General features: G+C 42.4%; 1 protein-coding gene across 4 annotated transcripts in view; it reads left to right on the top strand.

Annotated features, from left to right (window-relative positions):
- The window catches only part of CRCP (CGRP receptor component), a 42,741-nt gene extending 33,737 nt beyond the window's left edge, over positions 1 to 9,004 (top strand). For all 4 annotated transcript variants that reach the window (XM_053555191.1, XM_053555188.1, XM_053555187.1 and 1 more), the window contains 2 exons: positions 4,025 to 4,082; positions 8,498 to 9,004. In XM_053555191.1, coding sequence (XP_053411166.1) covers positions 4,025 to 4,082; positions 8,498 to 8,650 — 211 coding nt within the window. In that variant the 3' untranslated portion in view covers positions 8,651 to 9,004. The remainder of the gene's footprint in view (positions 1 to 4,024; positions 4,083 to 8,497) is intronic.
- Positions 9,005 to 24,900: the final 15,896 nt, after the last annotated feature.

The raw sequence follows: 24,900 nt of genomic DNA, 5'->3' as shown, positions 1-24,900 counted from the left end.
TATGCTCAGTGCCTGGTGACTCAGGGGACTGCTTGCCAAATATTATCAAGACCTGGACCATTTTGTGCTAGCTAGTGCAGTTTCAGACAACATCATATTTATAAAATGAACTTTAATCCTTGTGTTTGAATATCCCCAGTCAAATTTTTCTCTACCATTTTCTCAGGCAGAGGAAATTCAAGAATCTCCCTTGAACGGTCCTTAACTGGTCCAAGTCTTTTAGTGCAAACTAGGCCTCCATTAATTTGCTCCATTACTAGAATCCCTGAAGGTAGGGTAGAAATCATGTTTGGTTTTTTCAGCCTTATTCAGCAGAATACTGGCGTTAGGACTCAACACTAAGTCACTTTGACACTATGTCCCATGTCATTTTTTTCTATAACATGTTACTTCCTCCAAATCATCTTTGGAGATGTTTAGCAGGTATTTGGCTACAAAGGTCTGGGGTACAGCTTACATAGCATGAAAGCATGGGTTTCTTGGTTAAAACCTGTATTAACGATTAAGATTGTGAGGTTTGGGGCAGCGCCTGTGGCTCAAGGAGTAGGGCGCCGGTCCCATATGCCGGAGGTGGCGGGTTCAAACCCAGCCCCGGCCAAAAACCACAAAAAAAAAAAAAAAAGATTGTGAGGTTTGGATGAGGAACTCAGTAAAAGGGTCAGAAGATGAAAGGTGGCACCATGAGAATACCAGAGGCAAGCAGAAGGAGAAAAAAAAAGTAAAAAAGGAATCATCAGAAAGATAAGAGAATTGAGAAGAAGTATATTGTGGAAGCTGTGAGGGTAGACAGTGTTAAGGAAGGCACAATCAATGATGTCAGATACCACAGAGACAGGATAGATTCGGACAGAAAAGTCTCCACTAGATTTGTCCATGTGGAGAGTACTGGACCCTTCAGCAAGAACAGTTTTGGTGGTCACTTGGGGCAGGAACTAAGGTGCAGGGAGTTGAGAAGCCAGGGAGAAAAGCAGAGACAGCGAAATAGGCTTGGTTATGAAGGCAGCAGGAAGCATTTGTTTCTCCCCTACACACACCCTAGACTGAAACATGCAGCGTGGGAGGGTGTGTGTTTAGTCCCTTTACCACAGCGGTTCTCAACCTATGAGTCGCCACCCACAGGAATTGTATTAAAGGGCCGCGGCATTAGGAAGGTTGAGAACCAATGCTTTACCAGATATCCCTCTTGACATGGAGACTCCTTAGGTGCTAACTTCATTTCTGCTGCACTAAGAAAACGACCCAGAAGGAACTCATCACATCTGAAACCTCTCGGATTTGATTTTTCTTTCCACATGGTTGTGGTCTCGGTGGAACATGAGCCCCTTCACCGCAACTTTGGGCCACAGTTTCTGAGGGTCTTTCCTTCCTCTATAGTTTCAGCCTCTCCACATGCTTATTTCCCAGGTTGGCGGACGTTCTTCACTCTCCCTCTGAACTGACCCCTCCTTGGGCTGTAATTGCTTCTTTACTTCTGTGAAGAGCCTGTTTCCTCCATGGTCATCCCACTTACCTGCTTGCACAGGCCACCAGCGATCTCTTCTTTGGCAAATCCAGTGATTTCTACACTATCAACCTACTTTGCTTTCCCATCCTCTCCTCAACCTTTTATACTTTTTATGTCTTCGCCAGTGCAGTCAGGCAAGACCTTTGTCCTGAAATGTTTTCTCTCTTCGTTGCCTACCAGTCTTTTCCCAGATTTTCTTGTTCTGTCTTTGCTCCTTCTCTTTCTCCTTTTTCTCCTTTCTTCTCTGCTGTCTTTTCTCCTGGCCCCTTAAATGGAGGTATTTTATCAAGTTCTGTCCTGGGTCTACTTCCACTGCAGTTGGTCTCTGGGTCACAATATCCACTCCTGGTTTCACGTTAAGTCCTTGCCGATAAATCTAGCTTTGTTTTCTAGACCAAATTAGAACTCAAACTAGATAGTCTTTTTGGCAGAAACCTCTTTGTAATTACAAAGGTACCACAAACTGAAGTTTAATTTTAAATAATATATTTTTTCTAAATGTTCAGGCTAATCTTGACTTTGTTCCTTCACTCCACTTAACCTCCACCCAATCTAGGCAGTTGTTAGGTCCTGTCGACTTTACTTGAGGGTGGCTGGGAGCATTTCATGGGTCTAGGCTCTTGCTGCCATCCCTGCTGCTGTTGCCTACGTTCACAACCTCTTTTTCTCTCACCTGGGAGTATTACAGTGCTTTCCTCACTTGCCTCTGCCTGCATTTTCTCGGGTCTTCCAGAACTGCTAGCAATACCAGCCAGAGCTTATTGCTCTCTTCCTTGGTTGCTCTTGGGTATCTACAAAGAATATCCAGCCTGTTTATAGGGCCCCTTACCATTTTGTCCCAGATGGTCTTCCACCTCTCATCCCACACCTCTCTAAATCTTCACTGAAAGTCCATGAACTTTTGTTCCTCTGGGAGTTTACTTGTGTTGTTCATGCCCTGAACAACATTCCTCCCATTTCTTGTTCCTAGAAAATCCTTTGTGGCCCAGAACAAGGGTCATCTCAATGAAGTCTCCCTTTTTGAGTCTAGAGTAGATCTTTGAGGGACTTGAGGGATTATGAAAAGCAGAACTTGACAACAGTTGCCTTAGTAATGACTGTTGTTTATGAAGGAATCATTGTGGGACAGACATCACGATGAACTCTTTCCATCCGTTATCACCTACATAATGGTCAAGAACATGAGCTGTGACTTTGCCATTTTCTAGCTTTGTTACCTTGGACGAGGTGTGTATTTCTTAGTATCAGTTTAGTCTGAGGGTTAAATGTGCTTGCCACTTGGAAAGCACATAATAAAGTGTAGCTGCTCCCTCTATAATGGTAAGGTTTTCATCTCTCAGAATCTCCTCATGAGATAGTAAGTACTTTTATTATTCCTGTTTTACAGATGACGAAACTGAGGCTTAGGGAGAGTGGGTAACTAACTTGTACTGCTTCCCCAAACACATAGCAGTGGGATGGTGGCTTGTTCATCTTTATTCCAGAATATCTTTAAACTCCATAATTACTTATCAGAGTTGAAAGATGGATCTGGAGCTCAAGAGTCAGACTGAGAAAGAAATTTAAAACATTATCAACTGCACAGGGGTAATGCTTGGAGTCATTCATTCCTTCTTTTTTTTGAAGTCCTATCATTGTTTCAAACACCCTCTTGGCAGTGAACTATATTTCTTTATGAGAAATAATTTTTATGTTTAACTGTTATATCAATCTTTTGCTGTGAAAATCTGTTCATATTTATCTTCTTTGCCCAACTAATTGTAAGCTTTTTGCGTTAGCACTGTAGTGTATTAACTCCTGCCCCTTTAGTCCCTGTTTTGTTTATTCTAAGCAATAACCAACCAAACAAGATGATTTTATTAATCTTTACTTTCTATAAATTAGATTGATAAAACATTCTTTTCTAAGTATTTCCCAAATAAAAAGTGTTGTGTCAATGTCAAATAAATTGTTTAAAACTGCACCTCTATTGCTGCTCTGTGTCTTTATACTCACGCGTCTGTACTTTTGAGGATTCTGACACACACCTGTTGCCTTGGGTAAGAGTCACTGACACACACTGTCGTGTTTCCATTCTCTCATTTTACAGTTGAAGAAACTGAGGGCTATGATCCAGTGGTTCTCTCATTTTGGATTTTTTTTGAGACAGCATCTGGCTATGTTATCCTGGCTGGAGTGCAGTGCGTCAGCCTAGCTCACTGCAACCACAAACTCCTGAGCTGAAGTGATCCTCCTACCTCATCCCCCTAAACTGCTGCGACTACAGGTGCCACCACAACACACTGCTAATTTTTCTGTTTTTAGTAGGACAAGGTCTTGCTTTTACTTAGGCTGGTCTTGAACTCTCCTGGCCTCAGGCAATCTTTATGCCTTGGCCACCCACAGTGCTAGGATTACAGGTGTGAGCCACTGTCCCCAGCCTCCCATTTTTCTTACTTGACAAAATATTCTCTAAACAGCTTGGTCAAGACTCCTTCAGGGTGTGAGAGTTTTACTTGCTTTATACTTTTCTTTTGACAGAGCTGAAAAGCTTCAGCTGTTGAATCACAGGCCTATGACTGCTGTTGAGATCCAGCTGGTGAGTAAAGGAGGCCTGAACTTGAGGGGGGTGTTTTCTGGGTCTGAGAAATAGAAAGGCTGTGGATGGTCCAGCCAGGAACTGCCATTTGTTTTTTTGAAAAGACTGTTCAAGCAACCCATTGTTTAAGAGGCAGGAGACTTCACCAGTTTGGTCCTAGTTAGTATGGACTTAGGGAAAGAAAAGAATGGAGGAAATTTAATTCCTCCCACTGGGTTTGGGCCTATGACTTGGCAGCTCTCATCTCCTCTGGTGTTCTAGGCCATTTTGGCCATTGCTTCCCTGTAGGGGTTGTTGCCAACCAGATGTTACATAAAAACATTAAACTCAACATGTCTCTGGTGGAGTTTATCTCCCCCCACTCCCACCCTTTGCCCCTGCTCTTCCTTTTCCTCCCTTCTTGGTGAATGAAGCTTGTGTGCTCTTTCCCATGTGCTCTCTTCCTCCCTCACCCTCCTGGCCTGGGCTCCCAAGCCAGAGACCTGGAAGTCATTCTCTTGTATCTCATACTTAGTCTCCAAGCTCTGTTGCTTCTATTTTGTGTTCTTTCTTCCCTCTCTCCTGTACTGTTTTAATTTCTGTTATCCTTTCTCCACAAAGTTCTTACAGTTGTTCTCTCACCATCGTTTCTGCGTCCAGTGTGGCCTCTCCAGTCCACCATCCACACCCCTATCATAATTCACTGCCTGAACCACAGATGTGACTCATCTAGTTTCTCTGCATAAAATCACTCTGTGGAGCCCTGTCATTTGTAAAGTCCACGTTGTAGTCGCGGCACAGTGCTTTAGAGTTGGGGAAGGCAGCTGGAGTAGAAAGCCAAAGATGGTGTAGGGGGAATGGAAAAATGAGGTCCAGGGATATAAACTGGCCACACATTTGCATGCCGTGGCAGTTTCTTCTTTTTTACAGGGCAGAAAGCTACAAATATCGAGCAGGCCATCTAACTTCTATTTGGAGAATTAGTAAAATGAAAATAAAGCTGTTTCCAAAATCAATTTCAGAAAAGTTTAGCTCTTTGTCAAGTTTCCTTTAGAAAACTCTTTAGAAAAGAGTGGAAGAAATTGGTCAAAATACCTCTGTCCTTTAGAGTAGCTTATAAAAAAATTTTTTAAAGGGTCCTGGAATATTTAATTTTTGACTGAAACTATCATTGTTTTCCTCAAGTTGTTTCTGCCCTTCAAAATGCACCCAAAATTAAATTAGAAAAATTCCTTCCATAAAGGGTGCCCGTCTGGGGGACTGACTAGCCTTTATGCTAAACAGAGATCCCTCTTTTTTGTATCCTTATCCTTCTGATGCTTTACACTGTGCTGGAGATTCAACTCGGAGGAGAGAAAAAAACAAACAAAACAGAAAGAAACTAATGCCTATCCCTCTGGGTTAAAGATCACATGTCATGTCTCCTCCAACTTTAATCAGCAGCACATGTTATTTGTGGCTTAATGACAGATGGAGAGAAGAGATGAGGAGGATTAGTGTGACCTCATCCCAGAGCCCATAGAAAGCTCTATCATTACTGGGGAAGATTAGCCGCTATTAAGGGTGCCTAGTATATGCCAGACATGGACTTGGGCATTGGTCATGGTGCCAGTCATTGTCTGTGTAACTTTTAATGCCTTCACCATGGTCTTGGAAGGGAATGGGTGTTCTCCCCGCATTCTCCTAGAGAGCCAGTATGAGTGGCTGGCTGGGTATGTCTGATTCAGAAGCTTTGCTTTGTTCCTCCAAGCTGTGTACTTTTCTTTGGTGAGAAGAAAGATATGTGGTATGTCCCCTCAGATTGTTCTCTTATCCTTTCTACAAAGTAGGGATGCCTATAGCTCAGCGGCTAGGGTGCCAGCCATATACTCTGGAGCTGGTGGGTTCGAACCCAGCCTGGTGCCTGCCAAGTAACAGTGACAGTTACAAGTAAAAAATAGCTGGGCGTTGTGGTGGGCACCTGTAGTCCCAGTTGCTTGGGAGGCTGAGGTAAGAGAATTGCTTGGGCCCAGGAGTTTGAGGTTGCTGTGAGCTGTGATGCCACTGCACTCTACCGAAGGTGACAAAATGAGACTCTGTCTTTAAAAAAAATCTATCTATCTATCTATATATATATAATTGGACCATTTTAGACAGGTGAACCATTTTACAGCCAGATTTTTCCCACCCTGGGATTTGGCTACAAAATTATTTACCAAGGTTTATAGCAATATTTCCTCTCACTAAAAAACTGAGGGTTTCACAAGAATGGCACTTGCAAAACACTTGAAAAGTTCCCTATGTTAACCTCATAGCCATTTACTCTCCTTGAGTCCAGAAAACAGTCCTAGCATTCACCATTTGTGGGTGCCCGCTTGGGAGCCAGGTATCTTTACCCCTTCAGGTATGCCTCAGCTATGATCTGTTGTGATCCTCTGGTAACTGCTTGTGACTCAGGGGGTTGAGGGGGGTCTTTGAGGAAAGGAGGTTGGCTTGTGACTTCTCGCATGCCCAACTGGGTCTTCATTTAGCATAATTAGCTAAATGACTTCATTAGCCTTCTAGCCTCAAGACAGGCCAGTGAACCCCATGACTTCCTGAACAGTACTGCCATCTATGCCTGTTAGTAACTTGGTGATTATAAAAAGGCTTGAATTATAGAACCTATTGCTAGGAATACATCTAGCTGACACGATCAGTGTTGCAACTGCCAGACCCAGAGATTGCAGTGCACAAAGGTGGCCTCTCTGGTTTTCTAAGAAGGCCCCCCCAAAAATCATACAACCCAACTCAAACCAGTGGACTCTAGTTGGCTGTACAGATCTTTGGGAGGGGAAATGATAGAAGGCATGGGATTCTTATCCCTACTTCCTGTGAGATTATGTTCTTTTTAGAATATTTACCCTTTACTTACTCATATGTAAATTGTCCTGGCATTATGTATAGGGCTCTTGAGAAGCTATGGTGGCAGTGACTCCACAATTCCCCTCACGAACTGTGGAGCACTATGTGGATACTGGTGGGAGGTTGTTTACCAGCCGCATATGCTGATTATTTATAAACTTGTAGATATTCTTGAGATCATCTTCTCTGGATTAAATAATCAAATTTCAGATGTTTCCCTACTTCCTCTTACATTCTTTGAGGGCAGCCTGTGTTGGATTACTGCTTTTTTACAGACCTTGACTTTGCACGTCTGATTTTAAAATTGAATTTTTGAGGACTGTTTTTTGTTCAGTAAAAATTTACATTTTATTGAGCCATTGACTCTTTAGAAAAGGGTCATTTTATTTCATAGCATGATGGAAAGTGACCCCCATTGGCTCACACAGGATCTTCCTTATGCTGGAACACCCAGGATTATCATCTAGTTGTGGAAACATTTTGGGGCTAAAGTAGGAGACGAGTGTTTTGTCAGGAGTTTGCAGTATGATCTTAGACATGTCACTGGATCTCCTGAACTTCTGTACTGTCATCATCTGTAAAGCAAAGTAGTCAGACTGAGGGCCTTTTCAGGATTGCAAACCTAGCCTGTTGTCCTGTTTTACTTAAATCTGCTAGAACTTCTTTCAGAACTTCTTTTGGTCCTATTGCCAGATTTCAGAGATTGCCATGGGAAATGCCCCAGGCTAAGATCCCACACTCCTTTAGCTGAGAAAGGTGATAGATGGTTAATGCCACCAAGTGAAAGTGAACCTGTTTGGGTGACTTGACTGCTTGTATACTGCACTTAAAAAGTGGCTGACGTGATAGAATTAGAGGTGAGCCTGGTGATTGTAGTTGTCATCTCTGCGTTCAGAATACTGGGACCGTGTCAGAAACCAGGCTTTATGTGGACCATTGAGGGGCAGTGCGGGATTGTGTCCGGGCCCACGTTTCTCAGACTCCTGCACTCCTGGGAGATGAGCAAGGCCACACAGAGCGTATTGCTTGTGGGCTTTAGACTCAGGCAGCCTGGTGTGGGAGTCCAGTTCTGCCCCTTACTAGGATTGTCAGGAGGGTTAAAAGAAGTAATAGATGGAGAATGGAAGATGCAGTTCTAGGCACATGGAGGCCCTCTCTTAGGGTGTTAGGATTAGAAGAAGGATGTAAACAATTTGGCACACAGTGGGCAGTCATCAAATGATACAGTTCTTTAAGTTATAGATATGCTTTTGTGAAATGCAAAAGTTTATAAAAATGCCATTTCACTTCCCAGAGGTGAGTTTTCTTTGCATTTACAACATAACATATTGATGTCTGTATATGTATGTGGATGAGTATAGAACTGTTACTGTGTTCTTTAAAGAAAAATGCTGTCCTGCCTCAGTTTTTTCACTGAACCATTTTGAGCAGTCACGTTGGCTTACCAGAAGTTGAGTTGGCTTCACCCTCTCAAATGTGGGCAGGAAGGGCAGGGATGGATCAGGGCTGTGATACTCATGTGTAACCACTGGAGGGTTTCTTTTCTTCTGCAGATGGTGGAAGAGAGTGAAGAGCGGCTGACCGAGGAACAGATCGAAGCTCTTCTTAGCACGGTCACCAGCATTCTGCCTGCAGGGCCAGAGGCTGAGCAAAAGAAAAACACCAACAACAGCGATGAGGCAGTGGATGAAGAGGACCCAGCATAGGAGAGTACAGCTGTCCCAGGAATTTCATGAAGACCAAAAGCCCAGCAGCCATTTCCTGGATGTTCAGAGGACTGTTTATTTAATTTTATTCTCTATCCAAGCACAGCTTGATTTTATGCTTAACTGGGTAAATCATAAAAATAAGCCTTTCTCAAAAACAAGCTGAAAAGAAATATTTGTGCCTCAAGGAAAAGAAACACAGTGAAGACAAGTTGAGGGTGTCGGGGCAGAGAGCTAAAAAGGGGAAGACAATGACTGTGGACCCCTCTGTGATAGAAATATTTCCTCTACAGTTTTTCCACGTTTGTGGTGAGAGCTCTGTACGACAGTGAGTAAAATGCTTATTTCCTTTGATGGACTTTGTTCTAATTAGTTTCATCTGCTTCCCTAGGAACTTCACACGCAGGGGCTGAGAGCTATAGGGATGAGAACTGAATAATGAGAATCTGGTTAGATGACTGAAAACTCCCAGAGCAGTGAATAGTTGCCCCAGGTTAAAATGAGCCACTGACTTTGGCTCACCTAAGAGGAATTTCTTTCTTTTTTTTTTTTTTTTTTGTAGGAATTTCTTTAAGAACAGCAGAGATAAGAAAAAGCTGGTGTGGCCAATTCTTTGTCGGCTCTGAAGGCCCCTTTCCTCAGCTGGCATAGGCTTTGTTTACGATGAACTATCTAGTCTTAAATGTTAGGGACCAGCCTATTCCAGTTGAAAAGAGGCACTCCAGGCTGAATGAGCATGGCAGCAGAAATGAGGAATTGGCTGGCTTTCTGATCGTTCTCAATTTCCTTCCCTGAGACAACAGCCCAAGGCAGGTGCTAGCTATTGAGACCAGGTGCGCCTCATTTGCATCTTTAAAAGGCACAATTATGTAGCTCTTTCCATGGACAGAATGTATAAGAACTAGAGGTTATTATTATTATTTTTTTTTTTGTAGAGACAGAGTCTCACTTTATGGCTCTCGGTAGAGTGCCATGGCATCACACAGCTCACAGCAACCTCCAACTCCTGGGCTTAAGCAATTCTCTTGACTCAGCCTCCCGAGTAGCTGGGCCTACAGGCACCCACCACAACGCCCAGCTATTTTTTGGTTGCAATTCAGCCGGGGCCAGGTTTGAACCTGCCACCCTCGGTATATGGGGCTGGCGTCTTACCAACTGAGCCACAGGCGCTGCCCAGAACTAGAGGTTATTAATAAGAACTTAAATTTGCTGGCTGTTGCAAGGTTACATTATTATTATTTTTTTATTTAAAATATTAATGGAAGGCCTGGTACAGTGGCTCATGCCTGTAATCCCAGCAATCTGGAAGGCCAAGGCGGACAGATGACCTGAGCTCAGGAGTTCCAGACCAGCCTGAACAAGAGCAAGACCTTGTCTGTAAAAATAGCTGGGTGTATGACAGGCACCTGTAGTCCCAGCTATTCAGGAGGCTGAGGCAAGAGAATTGTTCCAGCCCGAGAGTCTGAGGTTGCTGTGAGCTGTGATGGTACGGCACTCTACGCAGGGTGACGGAGTGAGATTCTGTTTCAAAAAAATAAAATATTAACGAAGATTACTACGTGAAGACCTTTTTTTTTTTTTGTAGAGACAGAGTTTCACTTTATTGCCCTCGGTAGAGTGCCGTGGCGTCACACAACTCACAGCAACCTCCAACTCCTGGGCTTAGGCGATTCTCCTGTCTCAGCCTCCCGAGTAGCTGGGACTACAGGCGCCCACCATAATGCCCGGCTATTTTTTTTGTTGCAGTTTGGCCGGGGCCGGGTTTAGAACCCGCCACCCTTGGTATATGGGGCCAGCGCCCTGCTCACTGAGCCACAGGCGCCGCCCACGTGAAGACCTTTTTATGTTCAGGCTTTGGAAAGTTTAAGTGCTCCAGGCATGTGGTTGCTTATATTACCAAAAATCAGATTTACCACATTGACTCTGTACCCTGTTTGGGGGAAGAAAATGCCAGTGGTTTTTTAAAATTGGTATTCATTTTGTTGTAAGATTATACTTTTTAATTTTTTTTTTTTTTTTGAGACAGTCTTACTTTGTTGCCCTGGGTTGAGTGTCATGGTGTCATCGTAGCTCACAGCAACCTCAAACTCTTGGATTCAAGCAATCCTTTTGCCTCAGCATCCAAGTAGCTGAGACTATAGGCACATGCCAAATGCCTGGCTAATTTTTCTATTTTAGTAGAGGCAGGTTCTCACTCTTGCTCAGGCTGGTCTGGAACTCCTGAGCTCCACCTGCCTTGGCCCTCAAGAGTGTTAGGATTACAGGTATGAGCTAAAGATTACACATTTTCAATACTACTGTTAATTGGATTACTTCTCACCCTTTGCAATTCCCAGGTTACTTCAGTCCTTCCACCTACCCCCAGCCCAAACAATTGATTGCAGTTATGTTCATCTTAACTTTATCATCTAAAGATTGGCTGAACTCTGTTTACAGGCAACATTGAAAATAATAGTTTATCTTTTTTTTTTTTAGAGACAGAGTCTCACTTTGTTGGCCTTGGTAGAGTGCTGTGGTGTCACAACTCACAGCAACCTCCAACTCTTGGGCTTAGGCTATTCTCTTGCCTCAGCCTCCCGAGTAGCTGGGACTACAGGCACCCACCACAAGACCTGGCTATTTTTTTTGTTGCAGTTTGGCCAGGGCCAGTTCAAACGCCCCACCCTTGGTATATGGGGCCGGTGCCCTATTCACTGAGCCACAGGCGCTGCCCAATAATAGTTTATCTTTTTAAATCTCTCTTGGGTATTCGGAATTTGACCAGGAGCTGTTGATTTATTTGTCAGGACATACAAGTGCCAATGTTGTATGCTATTTCACTTTTTTTGTTTTGTTTTTTGTTTCACTTTGTCGCCCTTGGTGGAGTGCTGTGACGTTATAGCTCACAGCAACCTCAAACTCTTGGGCTCAAACGATTCTCTTGCTTCAGCCTTCCAAGTAGCTGGGACTACTGCCACAACACCTGGCTATTTTTAGACATGACCCGCCTCAGTGTCCTAAGTGCTGGGCTTACAGGTGTGAGACACCATGCCCAGCCTATGCCATTTCTTTTTAAGTGTGTTAGATGGTTTTTCTTTCTTTCTTTTTTTTTTTTTTTTTTTGTTTGTTTTTTGAGACAGCCTCAAACTGTCATCCTGGGTAGAGTGCTGAGAGCTCAAAGCAACCTCCAACTACTGGGCTTATGCGATTCTCTTGCCTCAACCTCCCAAGTAGCTGGGACTACAGGTACCCACCACAACGCCCAGCTATTTTTTGGTTGTAGTTGTCATTGTTGTTTAGCAGATCCTGGGCTGGATTCGAACCTGCCCGTTCTGGTGTATGTGGCTGGCGCCTTGGCCACTTGAGCTATAGGCGCCGAGCCTAGATGGTTTTTCTTGATGGATTTAGGACTTAATCTAGTCATTAATAAAGTTGTTCTCAGGTGATTGTCAACTTTTGCCATCTTACAAATTCTGAAGAGTTTGTATTGTCATAGGTAGAAATAGAGTAAAATCTGATTTAGACTAAATTATGTGATTTTCTTTTAAGGTTGATTATTTAGATCTAAAATTTGTATTGGATTTCAAGAAAATTTTAAGTTTCTATGTTTGGGACCTGAATTTAACCTCAGTTTTGTTTTTTTGTTTTTTGTTTTTTTTAGAGACAGAGTCTCACTTTTTATTACCCTCGAAGCCTCAGTTTTTTATTAAATCAATCTCTGGAAGCTGTAACCTTTATGAGAAGCATATGTAAATACTCAGAATTGCATTATACATGAAGTGGCACAATAGATACCCACCAGCGTAAATCACCCAAAAAGTAAAAATCTCACAATTCTTATTAAACAGTATTACAAAGCAATAAGATCCTATGCAACATGATAAACAGAACAGCATCCTACCATATCAATTCTGTCTCCTAACATTAACAATTCAAATGCACTACCCCAAAGACGTAGGCTAAATACATGGGTGAAAAAACACAATCCAAGTATCTGTTGTCTCCAGGAGATAAACCACAGGACACACACACACAAGCACAGTGTGAAAGGATGGAAAAAAAATGTTTTATGCAAATAGAAGCTAAAAGAGAGCAAGCCATTCTCATATCAGATAAAATTGACGTTAAATCAACAATGGTAAAGAAGGACAAAATGGTCATTATAGAATGGTAAAGGGAACCATTTAACAAGAAGACATAATAATCATAAATATATATGCACCTGACACATGAGCTCCTAGATACATAAAATAAATTCAACTAGAGCCAATAAATAGGATAACTGCATGCACAAAATAATTGAAAGCAGGTTCTTGAAGATATACACATATTCGTATACTCATGTTCATAGCGTCACAGTAGCTAAAGCATGGAGACAGCACAAGTGTCCATCAGTGGATAAACTGATGAATAAATGGATAAACCAATGTGACATGTTCATACAATGGAATATTAGCTATAAAAAGGAAAATTCTGACACATGCTATAATATGGTTGATCCCTGGGAATATTATACTAGGTGAAATAACCAGTCATTAAAGGAAAAATAATGTATGATTCCACTTATACAAAGTACTTACCAAAGTCAAAATCATAGAGACAGAAAATAATAGTTGCCAGGGGCTGGAGGTAAGGAGGCTTGAGGAGTTATTGTTTAATAGGTGTGGAGTTTCAGTTTTCCAAAATGGAAAGAATTCTAGAACTAGATAGTAGTGATGGTTCACAACATTTTAAACATTCAATACCACTGTACTGCACATGTGAAAAATAGTTAAGGTAATATGTGTGTTTTACCACAGGAAAAAAAAAGGAAAAACTAGACTCTTAAGATGTTATATTTAATCCATATGGTAACCACAAAGAAAAGATCTAGAGTATACACAAAAGGAAATGAGAAGGAAATCTGGCTCCGTGCCTATAGCTCAGTGCCTGTAGCTCAGTGGCTACAGCGCCAGCCACATACACCAGAGCAAGGGGGTTTGAACCCAGCTCCTGCCTGTAATCCTAGCACTCTGGGTGGGAGGCCCAAGTGTGTAGATCACTTGAGCTCAGGAGTCTGAGACCAGCCCAAGCAAGAGCAAGAGTGAGACTCTGTCTCTACTAAAAACAGAAAAAGTACTCAAGTGGTGCGTGCCTGTAGTCCCAACTGCTTGAGAGGCTGAGGCAAGAGGATCTCTTGTGCTCAGGAGTTTGAGGTTGCTGTGGGCTATGACACCACTGCACTCCACTGAGGGTGACAAAGGGAGACAATGTCTTAAAAAAAGAAAAAGAAAAATAGTAAAGGTATTTTATTTTGATATTGTGACAAAGGTAAAATTAAGAATTAGAAAATTGTAGATTATTATATCATCCATTCTAAAAATAGTTCAACACATGAAATATGAAGGTAATTTAGAGTGTCTCTGCTTTTAAAGGCATTCATAGTCCACTGGGAGAAAAACAATATGCAAGGTCTTTCTTTATTGCTTAATAAATACCAGGACAGAGGAAAGCAAACTTACTATGGAAACACAGCAATTTCTCAGGAAGGAAAGGAGGTCTCAGAGAAACCTACATGGAATAAATAAAATCCTGAACTGAATCTTGAACTGAATCCTAACTCCCAAGCCATGGGAGTTAGCCATGTTTTATGGGTTGAATTGTGCCCTCCACAAAATAGATATTGGAGTCCTAAGCCCTAATACCTCATAATGTGACCTTATTTGGAGATAGGATTTTTTTATAGTGATAAACAAGATAAAATGAGGTCATTTCAGTAGGCCTGAATCCATTATGACTGCTGTTCTTATAAAAAGGGGAAATTTGGGGCAGCGCCTGTGGCTCAGTGGGTAGGGCGCTGGTCCCATATACTGAGGGTGACAGGCTCAAACCTGGCCCCGGCCAAACTGCAGCAAAAAAATTGCCGGGCGTTGTGGCAGGCGCCTGTAGTCCCAGCTATTCGGGAGGCTGAGGCAAGAGAATCGCCTAAGCCAGGAGTTGGAGGTTGCTGTGAGCATTGTGACACCACAGCACTCTACCAAGGGCAATAAAGTGAGACTCCGTCTCTACAAAAAAAAAAAAGTGGGAGGAGACAAGATGACTTACTGAAGCCAGCTTTCCACAGAGGCTCCCGTCCAGTAGGAGAGTTAAAGGACAAAAATTCAGCAAGTAACCTGGTGGATTTGAGCTGCACTAAGAGAGAAGGTTGAAGAACGCATTCAACCCCGCTGAGGTGAGCTGTGACCACAAGGATACAAACAAAAGGTACAAAATCCACCACCAAGCGGACGGGAGTCCCCTCCCCCATGAGAATGGCTCAGAGTGCCCCACAAACAATCGGGCAGAGTTCAAAGGTTCTCCCACTACACTCCACGGGAGAGACCCTCTAAAAACTGGACCTATCTCCCCTACTAGGGTGCCACGGCGTCCTTCTGCCAGGCATAAAACTGTATAAACTGTATATAGTCTCTGCCTGGAATTCTGAGCTCCCAGCACTCCCCTTTACTCACACTGAGGTCTGGAGGCCAGTACCCGTCGGCAGAGAGGGGACCGCACCAGAGTGGCAGTTCCCTGAGGCACAGCGCGACAGCCGTCTTTTGGTGACAATATGGCCAGGCATAGAACTGTGTAGAGCTTTGTGTGTTCTCTGCCTGCAACCCCAGGCTCCCAGCGCTCCCCGCACTCCTCTCTGCTCTCGCTCCAAGGTCTGGAGGCCTGTCCCCCAGGGGTCCAGACTCTTGGGTGATTGCTCAAGGGGTGTAGACAGTGCTGGGCTGCAGCCAGTCGTTGCAGACTCTGGGGTACAGGAGTAGAGAGAGGATGGTTGGCCGGAGGGGAGCTACACCGGAGCAGTGGTTGCCTGAGCCATGAAACAGCAGCCCTCTTTTGCTAGCAATATGGCTTACTACCGAATATTCTGAAGCCACACCCCCTGTCTCCCTGGGCAACCAGAGACTCTGAGTATAGGATTTGCCTGAGGCTACTCCAACTTGCAAACCGGGGAAACTCCCAGGGCGGGGCTGACCCAGAGGTCCGCTTTACTAAACCTAAGATGCACCTGGTCCTCAGGGTGGAACTGAATTCAGCTTCTCTTCTGCAAGGGAACCACAGAGTTGTTCTGTTCTGTTCTGTCAGTAACATTAATCAGGGGTGAAACTGGACCTGAGTGAAAACCCCCCAACCTTCATCAAGTGCCTGAGGTTGTCAGGCCTCACCTCCTCCTGCTAGAGAGAGGCAGAGCACAGTGGCCTGGCAGACTTCCTTGTGATTCAGGCAGGTGCAAACTCCTGGAGTACCGATTCACTACAGGCGACTGGGTCAGCCAACTGCAGGGCTATCAGTGACTGGGTGTGACAGCGGTGCAAGGTGGGGAAGGAGGCATCAACCTTCCCAGACTGATCTATTGGCTGGGTGGCCCCTCCTGAATCCACGCAGCACTGGAGCAAGCCACACCAGAGTAGTCACCAGACCCCTGTGATGCAGTTCCCACAGACCTCTTAAACTCTCACCCGAGACAGGTGCAGACTGAGACAATTGATTTGGACTTTTTGAACTGAACCAATCACCTGAGGACAAATCAGGTGGTGCTCTGGGTGCACAGTGGTAGGAAGGTTTGATTTTTCTTTTCCAATTGTTTGCCAGTGGGGGGTGGGGTGACTTAATTGCTGATATTTCTCCACAGCTGAGACTTCAATCCAGAGTATCTGTTTCACTAGGGTGAAACAGAAACCATCTGAAAACAAGACAGAACCACATAGCCCCATCACACCAGACAGGGCCCCAGTTTCTCAGGCCACAACACTGTACAGGCCCTCGACAAAGCCCCAGGGGAAAAAATCAGAGGGAGTAAAACAACCGTGGGGTGGAATCAGCAGAAAAACTCTGGTAACATGAATAACCAGAATAGATCAACCCCCCCAAGGAAAGATATGGCAGATGCAATTGAAGATCCCATTCATAAACAACTGGCTGAGAGGGCGGCACCTGTGGCTCAGTCGGTAAGGCGCCGGCCCCATATACCAAGGGTGGCAGGGTCAAACCCGGCCCCGGCTGAACTGCAACCAAAAAATAGCAGGGCGTTGTGGCGGGCGCCTGTAGTCCCAGCTACTCGGGAGGCTGAGGCAAGAGAATCGCTTAAACCCAGGAGTTGGAGGTTGCTGTGAGCTATGTGAGGCCACGGCACTCTACCGAAGGCCATAAAGTGAGATTCTGTCTCTACAAAAAACAACAACAACAACAACAAAAAAAAAAAAACTGGCTGAGATGTCAGAAATCAAATTCAGAATTTGGATTGCAGACAAGATTAACAAAGTGGAATTAGGAATTCGAGGAGAAATTCAAAAGTTGTCTCAAGAATTTAATGAATTTAAGGACAAAACCACCAAAGACTTAGACAAACTGAAGCAAGAATTTGCAGCCCTCAAACATATGAAAAATACAGTAGAATCCCTCAGCAACAGAATGGAGCAAGCAGAAGAAAGGATTTCTGACATCGAAGATAAAGCCTTTGAGCACTCCCAAACTCTCAAAGAGGAAGAGAAATGGAGAGCAAAAACGGATCATTCTCTCAGAGAGCTCTGGGATAATTCGAAGAAGGCGAATATCCAAATCATAGGAGTTCCAGAAACAGATGAAGTGGCCTCGCTGGGCACAGAGGCCGTTCTGCATGAAATTATGAAAGAGAATTTTTCAGACATGCCTAGAGATTCTGAAATTCAGATAGCAGACAGCTTCAGAACCCCAGCACGACTCAACCCCAATAAGACATCCCCCAGGCATATCATAATTAACTTCACTAAAGTTAATATGAAGGAGAAAATCTTCAAAGCTGCCAGGAGAAAGAAAACCATTACCTTCAAAGGGAAGAATGTTAGAATGACTGCAGATCTCTCTGCTGAAACTTTTCAAGCCAGAAGAGGGTGGTCACCCGACTTTTAATCTTCTAAAGCAAAATAACTTTCAACCCCGGATCTTGTATCCAGCTAAACTGAGTTTCATTTATGATGGAGAAATTAAATACTTTAATGACATTCATATGTTGAAGAAATTTGCCATAACCAAACCAGCTCTTCAGGATATTCTCAGACCTATCCACCATAATGACCAACCCAATCCTATACCACAAAATTAAACTCACTCAGAAACTTCGGATCAAACTCCAATTTCCACACTGGCAAAAGGATTAAAAATGCCCACTGGGGGCGGCACCTGTGGCTCAAGGAGTAGGGCGCCAGTCCCATATGCCAGAGGTGGCGGGTTCAAACCCAGCCCCGGCCCCCCCAAAAAAAAAATGCTCACTGGACTTTTGAAAAACTTGATACCCAAAACTTCACCAGACTTATCAATATTCTCCATTAATGTGAACGGCTTAAACTGTCCTCTAAAGAGGCATAGGTTAGCTGACTGGATACAAAAACTCAGGCCAGATATCTGTTGCATACAAGAGTCACAACTTAAAAGACAAATACAGACTCAGGGTGAAAAGATGGTCATCCATATTTCAGGCAAATGGTAATCAGAAAAAAGCAGGTGTTGCAACTTTATTTGCAGATACAATAGGCTTTAAACCAACAGAAGTAAGGAAGGACAAGAATGGTCACTTCATATTTATTAAGGGTAATAATATGATGAGATCTCAATTATTAATATCTATGCACCCAACTAGAATGCACCTCAATTTATAAGAGAAACTCTTAACAGACATGAGCAACTCGATTGCCTCCAGCTCCATAACAGTCAGAGATTTCAACACTCCTTTGGCAGTGTTCGATCCATCCTGCAACAAGAAGCTGAGCAAAGAAATCTTAGATTTGAACTTAACCATTCAACATTTGGATTTAGCAGACATCTACAGAACATTTCATCTCAACAAAATTGAATACACATACTTCTCATCAGCCCATGAACTTACTCCAAAATCGATCACATCTTAGGTCACAAGTCTAACCTCAGTAAATTTAAAGGAATAGAAATTATTCCATGCATCTTCTTGGACCACCGTGGAATAAAACTTGAGCTGAGTAACAACAGGAATCTGCATACTCATACAAAAACATGGAAGTTAAATAACCTTACGCTGAATTATAGCTGGGTCAGAGATGAGATTAAGAAAGAAATCGCCAATTTTTTGGAACAAAACAACAATGAAGACACGAACTATCAGAACCTCTGGGACACCGCAAAGGCAGTTCTAAGAGGGAAATTTATAGCACTGCAAGCCTTCATCAAGAGAACGGAAAGAGAGGAAGTTAACAACTTAATGGAACATCTTAAGCAACTGGAAAAGGAAGAACATTCCAACCCCAAACCCAGTAGAAGAAAAGAAATAACCAAAATTAGAGCAGAATTAAATGAAATTGAAAACAAAAGAATAATACAACAGATCAATAAATCAAAAAGCTGGTTTTTCAAAAAGGTCAATAAAATAGATAAACCTTTGGCCAACCTAATCAGGAGAAAAAGAGTAAAATCTCTAATCTCATCAATCAGAAACAACAAAGATGAAATAACAACAGACTCCTCAGAAATCAAAAAAATCCTTAGTGAATATTACAAGAAACTGTATTCTCAGAAATATGAAAATCTGAAGGAAATTGACCGATACTTGGAAGCACGTCACCTTCCAAGACTTAGCCAGAATCAAGTGGAAATGTTGAACAGGCCCATATCAAGTTCAGAAATAGCATCAACCATACAAAACCTCCCTAAAAAGAAAAGCCCGGGACCAGATGGTTTCACGTCAGAATTCTACCAAACTTTTAAAGAGGAATTAGTACCTATATTACTCAACCTGTTCCAAAAGGTAGAAAAAGAAGGAAGACTACCTAACACGTTCTATGAAGCAAACAACACCCTGATCCCCAAACCAGGAGAAGACCCAACAAGAAAAAATTATAGACCAATATCACTAATGAATATAGATGCAAAAATATTCAACAAGATCCTAACAAACAGAATCCAGCAACAAATCAAACAAATTATACATCACGACCAAGTCGGTTTTACCCCAGGGTCTCAAGGCTGGTTCAATATACGTAAATCTATAAATGTAATCCAGCACATAAACAAATTAAAAAACAAAGACCATATGATTCTCTCAATCGATGCAGAAAAAGCTTTTGATAATATCCAGCATCCCTTCATGATCAGAACACTTAAGAAAATGGGTATAGAAGGGACATTTCTTAAACTGATAGAGGTGATCTACAGCAAACCCACAGCCAATATCATATTGAATGGAGTTAAATTGGAATCATTTCCACTCAGATCAGGAACCAGACAAGGCTGCCCATTGTCTCCATTGCTTTTTAACATTGTAATGGAAGTTTTAGCCACCACAATTAGGGAAGAAAAGGCGATCAAGGGAATCCATATAGGGTCAGAAGAGATCAAACTTTCGCTCTTCGCAGATGATATGATTGTATATCTGGAAAACACTAGGGACTCTACTACAAAACTCCTGGAAGTGATCAAGGAATACAGCAGCATCTCAGGTTACAAAATCAACATTCATAAATCGGTAGCCTTTATATATACCAACAATAGTCAAGTTGAAAAAACAGTTAAGGACTCTATCCCATTCACAGTAGTGCCAAAGAAGATGAAATATTTGGGAGTTTATCTAACAAAGGACGTGAAAGATCTCTATAAAAAGAACTATGAAACTCTAAGAAAAGAAATAGCTGAAAATATTAACAAATGGAAAAACATACCATGCCCCTGGCTGGGAAGAATCAACATTGTTAAAATGTCCATACTACCCAAAGCAATATATAATTTCAATGCAATCCCTATTAAAGCTCCACTGTCATACTTCAAAGATCTTGAAAAAACAATACTTCGTTTTATATGGAATCAGAAAAAAACCTCGAATAGCCAAGACATTACTCAGAAATAAAAACAAAGCAGGAGGAATTACGCTACCAGACCTCAGGCTATATTACAAATTATAGTGATCAAAACAGCAGGGTATTGGCACAAAAACAGAGAAGTAGATGTCTGGAACAGAATAGAAAACCAAGAGATGAACCCAGCTACTTACAGTTATTTAATCTTTGACAAGCCAATTAAAAACATTCAGTGGGGAAAAGATTCCCTATTTAACAAATGGTGCTGGGTGAACTGGCTGGCAACCTGTAGAAGACTGAAACTGGACCCACACTTTTCACCATTAACTAAGATAGACTCTCACTGGATCAAAGATTTAAACTTAAGACATGAAACTATAAAGATACTAGAGGAGAGTGCAGGGAAAACCCTTGAAGAAATCAGTCTGGGTGAGTATTTTATGAGGAGGACCCTCCGGGCAATTGAAGCAGCTTCAAAAATATACTACTGGGACTTGATCAAACTAAAAAGCTTCTGCACAGCCAAGAACACAGTAAGTAAAGCAAGCAAACAGCCCTCAGAATGGGAGAAGATATTTGCAGGTTATGTCTCCGACAAAGGTTTAATAACCAGAATCCACAGAGAACTCAAACGCATTAGCAAGAATAGAACAAGGGATCCCATCGCAGGCTGGGCAAGGGATTTGAAGAGAAACTTCTCTGAAGAAGACAGGCGTGCAGCCTTCAGACATATGAAAAAATGCTCATCATCTTTAATCATCAGAGAAATGCAAATCAAAACTACTTTGAGATACCATCTAACTCCAGTGAGACTAGCCTATATCACAAAATCCCAAGACCAGAGATGTTGGCGCGGATGTGGAGAAAAGGGAACACTTTTGCACTGCTGGTGGGAATGCAAATTAATACATTCCTTTTGGAAAGAGATATGGAGAACACTTAGAGATCTATAAATAGATCTGCCATTCAATCCTGTAATCCCTCTACTGGGCATATACCCAGAAGACCAAAAATCACATCATAACAAAGATATTTGTACCAGAATGTTTATTGTAGCCCAATTCATAATTGCTAAGTCATGGAAGAAGCCCAAGTGCCCATCGATCCACGAATGGATTAATAAATTGTGGTATGTGTACACCATGGAATATTATGCAGCCTTAAAGAAAGATGGAGACTTTACCTCTTTCATGTTTACATGGATGGAGCTGGAACATATTCTTAGTAAAGTATCTCAAGAATGGAAGAAAAAGTACCCAATGTACTCAGCCCTAGTATGAAACTAATTTAGGGTTTTCACATGAAAGCTATAACCCAGTTACAACCTAAGAATAGGGGGAAGGGGGAAAGGGAGGGGAGGGAGGAGGGAGGTGGGTAGAGGGAAGGGGATTGGTGGGATTACACCAGCGGTGCATCTTACAAGGGTATATGTGAAACTTGGTAAACGGTCTGTGAAGCTAGTGAATGATGCCTCATGAATATATCAATGTACACAGCTATGATTTAATAAAAAAAAAAAAGTGTGTGTGGGGGAATTTGGACACAGAGACACAAATAGAAAGAAGACAATGTGAAAAGACACATGTAGAAGACGGCAAGGTCCAAAGCAAGCAGAGGGGGCTGGCACAGAGCTTTCAGAAGGAACCAGCCTTGTCGGCACCTGTAAATTGATGAATGTAATTGAGTTTGGAATTCTAGATCTTAGACTGTGAGATAATACACTTTTCTTGTTTAAAAAAAGAAAAAAATTTTAAGCATTTTACCCTAGCATTTTAGGTCATCACCATCTAGCTTCCAATAAAATTTCCAAATTTAAGCCTCGGGCAGAACCCTCCATTCTAGCCCAACGAGTTCACTCATTCAGTTTCTCAAATTTTTATTCAGTGTCTATAATGCAAGACTTAGGGTTGGGCACTGACATGTGATAATGACAACCAGAGTTCCTATCTTCAGAAAGTTTTATGTTCTGAAGGAAGAGACCCTAAATGACTCATTTCACAATTCACTATTGAATTATGGCAGCGGTAAGAGTTACAAAGGAGAGTGAGCTAAGAGCACCTGACAGAGAACCTGAGCTAGACTGGGAGAAACAGAAAAGGTTTTCTGAGAAAACAGTACTTGCACTTAAAGGATAAAAAGTAAGTCAGTGGAGGAAAGAACATTCTCTGAAGATATTTTTGTGTTTTCCCATCTCTGCTTTCGTGTGTACTGTGCCATCTGCTTATACTATACGCCTTTTTCAAGTATCCAGATTCTAACTCCAGATTTGGCTCAGATCCTCTCTTCTCTGGAAAGCCCCTCCTCATTGATTGTCTTAGGTTGAAGTATTCTCTCCTTGCAAAATATACTGGCCAAGTTCATTGGTTATTAGCTATAAGTTATGCATGGCCTCTTGATATGTTTGCAATTCTCACCCTCTCCTGTCACATAAATCCAGAAGTCACCTTGATTCTAGTTCCATCCAATCTGTTAGGCAGTTATTTCACTTTTATTTTATTTTATTTTATTTTTGAGACGGAGTATCATTCTGTCCCCCTGCTTTGAGTGCCTGGTGTCATCTATAGCTCACAGCAACCTTAAACTCTTGGGCTCAAGCAATCCTCCTGCTTCAGCCTCCTGAGTAGTTGGCACTGCAGATGCCTGCCGCAATACCTGACTAGTTTTTCTATTTTTAGTAGAGGCAGGATCTCACTTTTGCTCTGGCTGTACTTGAACTCCTGGGCTCAAGCAATCTGCCCTTCCCACCCTCCCAGAGTGCTAGGATTATAGGCAGGAGCCACCTCACTCGGACAGTTTTATGTCCAATGTAGAATTTTCTGGGAAAGCAAAGATTAGAGGAATTGATTTGAAATAATCTTTTTTTTCAGTGACAGGGTCTGGCTCAGTCATCCAGACTAGAGTTCAGTGGCATCATCATAACTCACTGCAACCTCACTCCTGGGCTCAAACAATCCTCCTGCTTCAGCCTCCTGAGTAGCTAGGACTACAGGCATGTGCCACCATACCCAGGCAATTTGTCTATTTTTTTGTAGAGTCGAGGTCTTGCTCTTGGTCAGGCTGGCCTCAAGCCATCTTGCTGCCTCAGCCTCCCAAAGTGCTGGGACTGCAGGAGCGAGCCATTGTGCCCAGCCAAATTGGAAATAATCTTAGCATTTTTCTTGTACAATAAAATACAAGTACAAAAAACCCTTACACAAAACACTGTCTTCCTCTTGCTTAGCGTATCCACAATCCTGACTTTATGGAAACCACTTCTTTGGGTTTCTATTTAGCTTTATTACTCAAGTATGCATCTCTTATCATCATGGTTTTTCTTAAATTTTTGTTGTTTTTAACAGGTTCTTTAAGTCGCCTTACCAATGGGATTATCCTCCATCCTTTTCTTTTTATTTTTTAACTTATCATTATCATCATCATTATTAATATTTTAGAGAGGGTATATCATTATGTTGTCCAGACTGGTCTCCAACCCCTAAGGTCAAGTGATCCTCCCACCGCAGCCTCATCCCTTTCCTTTTCAGACAATTTCATGAAGAAGAGCCCAGGCTATTTGACCTGTACAGTTTCCCACAGTCCTCAATTTTGCTGACAGCATACTTACTGGTCCAGTTCATCTTGTTCCTCTGGCTTATGTTTTTCCTGCAATTTAGGCTTGGTCAGTTTCAGGTTTTTGATCCCTTTGTCCAGACTGTAGGTGGTGGTGTGTTCTTTTTCAAGGTGCACATAATGTCTGTCCATGATATTGGCAGCTGTTGATGTTGGTGCCTGGATCTGTTCATTCACTGGGGACTGCAAAATGGTGATACTCTAATTTCATCATTTCTTTTTCATTTATTAGACAGAATGTTTTTATAATGAGATGCTTCCTCTCATCTGCTATTTGGTTATACATGTTGGGAAAACAATTAAAAACAAAAACTGTCAATTTAGCGCTCCACAAAATGAAAGAAAAAAAACAGTTTTATTATTGAATAAGCATTCAGCCAGGCTGCAATGCACATTATAGGCATTCCACTAAGGAGATAAAGAGATTGTGGAGGGAATAAATTACCCCTTCTTTTTTTTTTTTTTTTTTAAGACAGAACCTCAAGTTGTTGCCTTGGGTAGAGTGCTGTGGCATCACAGCTCACAGCAACCTCAAACTCTTGGGCTTAAGCGATTCTCTTGTCTCAGCCTTCCAAGTAGGTGGGACTACAGGCGCCCACCACAGTGCCCAGCTATTTTTTTGTTGCAGTTGTCATTGTTTGGCAGCCTCAGGTTGGGTTCGAACTCACCAGCCTCAGTGTATGTGGCCAGTGCCCTAACTACTGAGTTACAGGTGCCAGGCCTATGACTTGATTTTTGTATTTATTCTATTCACTTGCTTTAGTTCTCTACTTCAGACACTTCCATATTCTGTTTAGCCTCTTCTTTGTCTGTGGTATTTCTGATTTTCATTCAAATCAT

Source organism: Nycticebus coucang, chromosome 12, assembly GCF_027406575.1.
Source record: "Nycticebus coucang isolate mNycCou1 chromosome 12, mNycCou1.pri, whole genome shotgun sequence".
Taxonomy (NCBI): Eukaryota; Metazoa; Chordata; class Mammalia; order Primates; family Lorisidae; genus Nycticebus; species Nycticebus coucang.
This window is presented reverse-complemented; position numbering and strand designations above follow the sequence as displayed.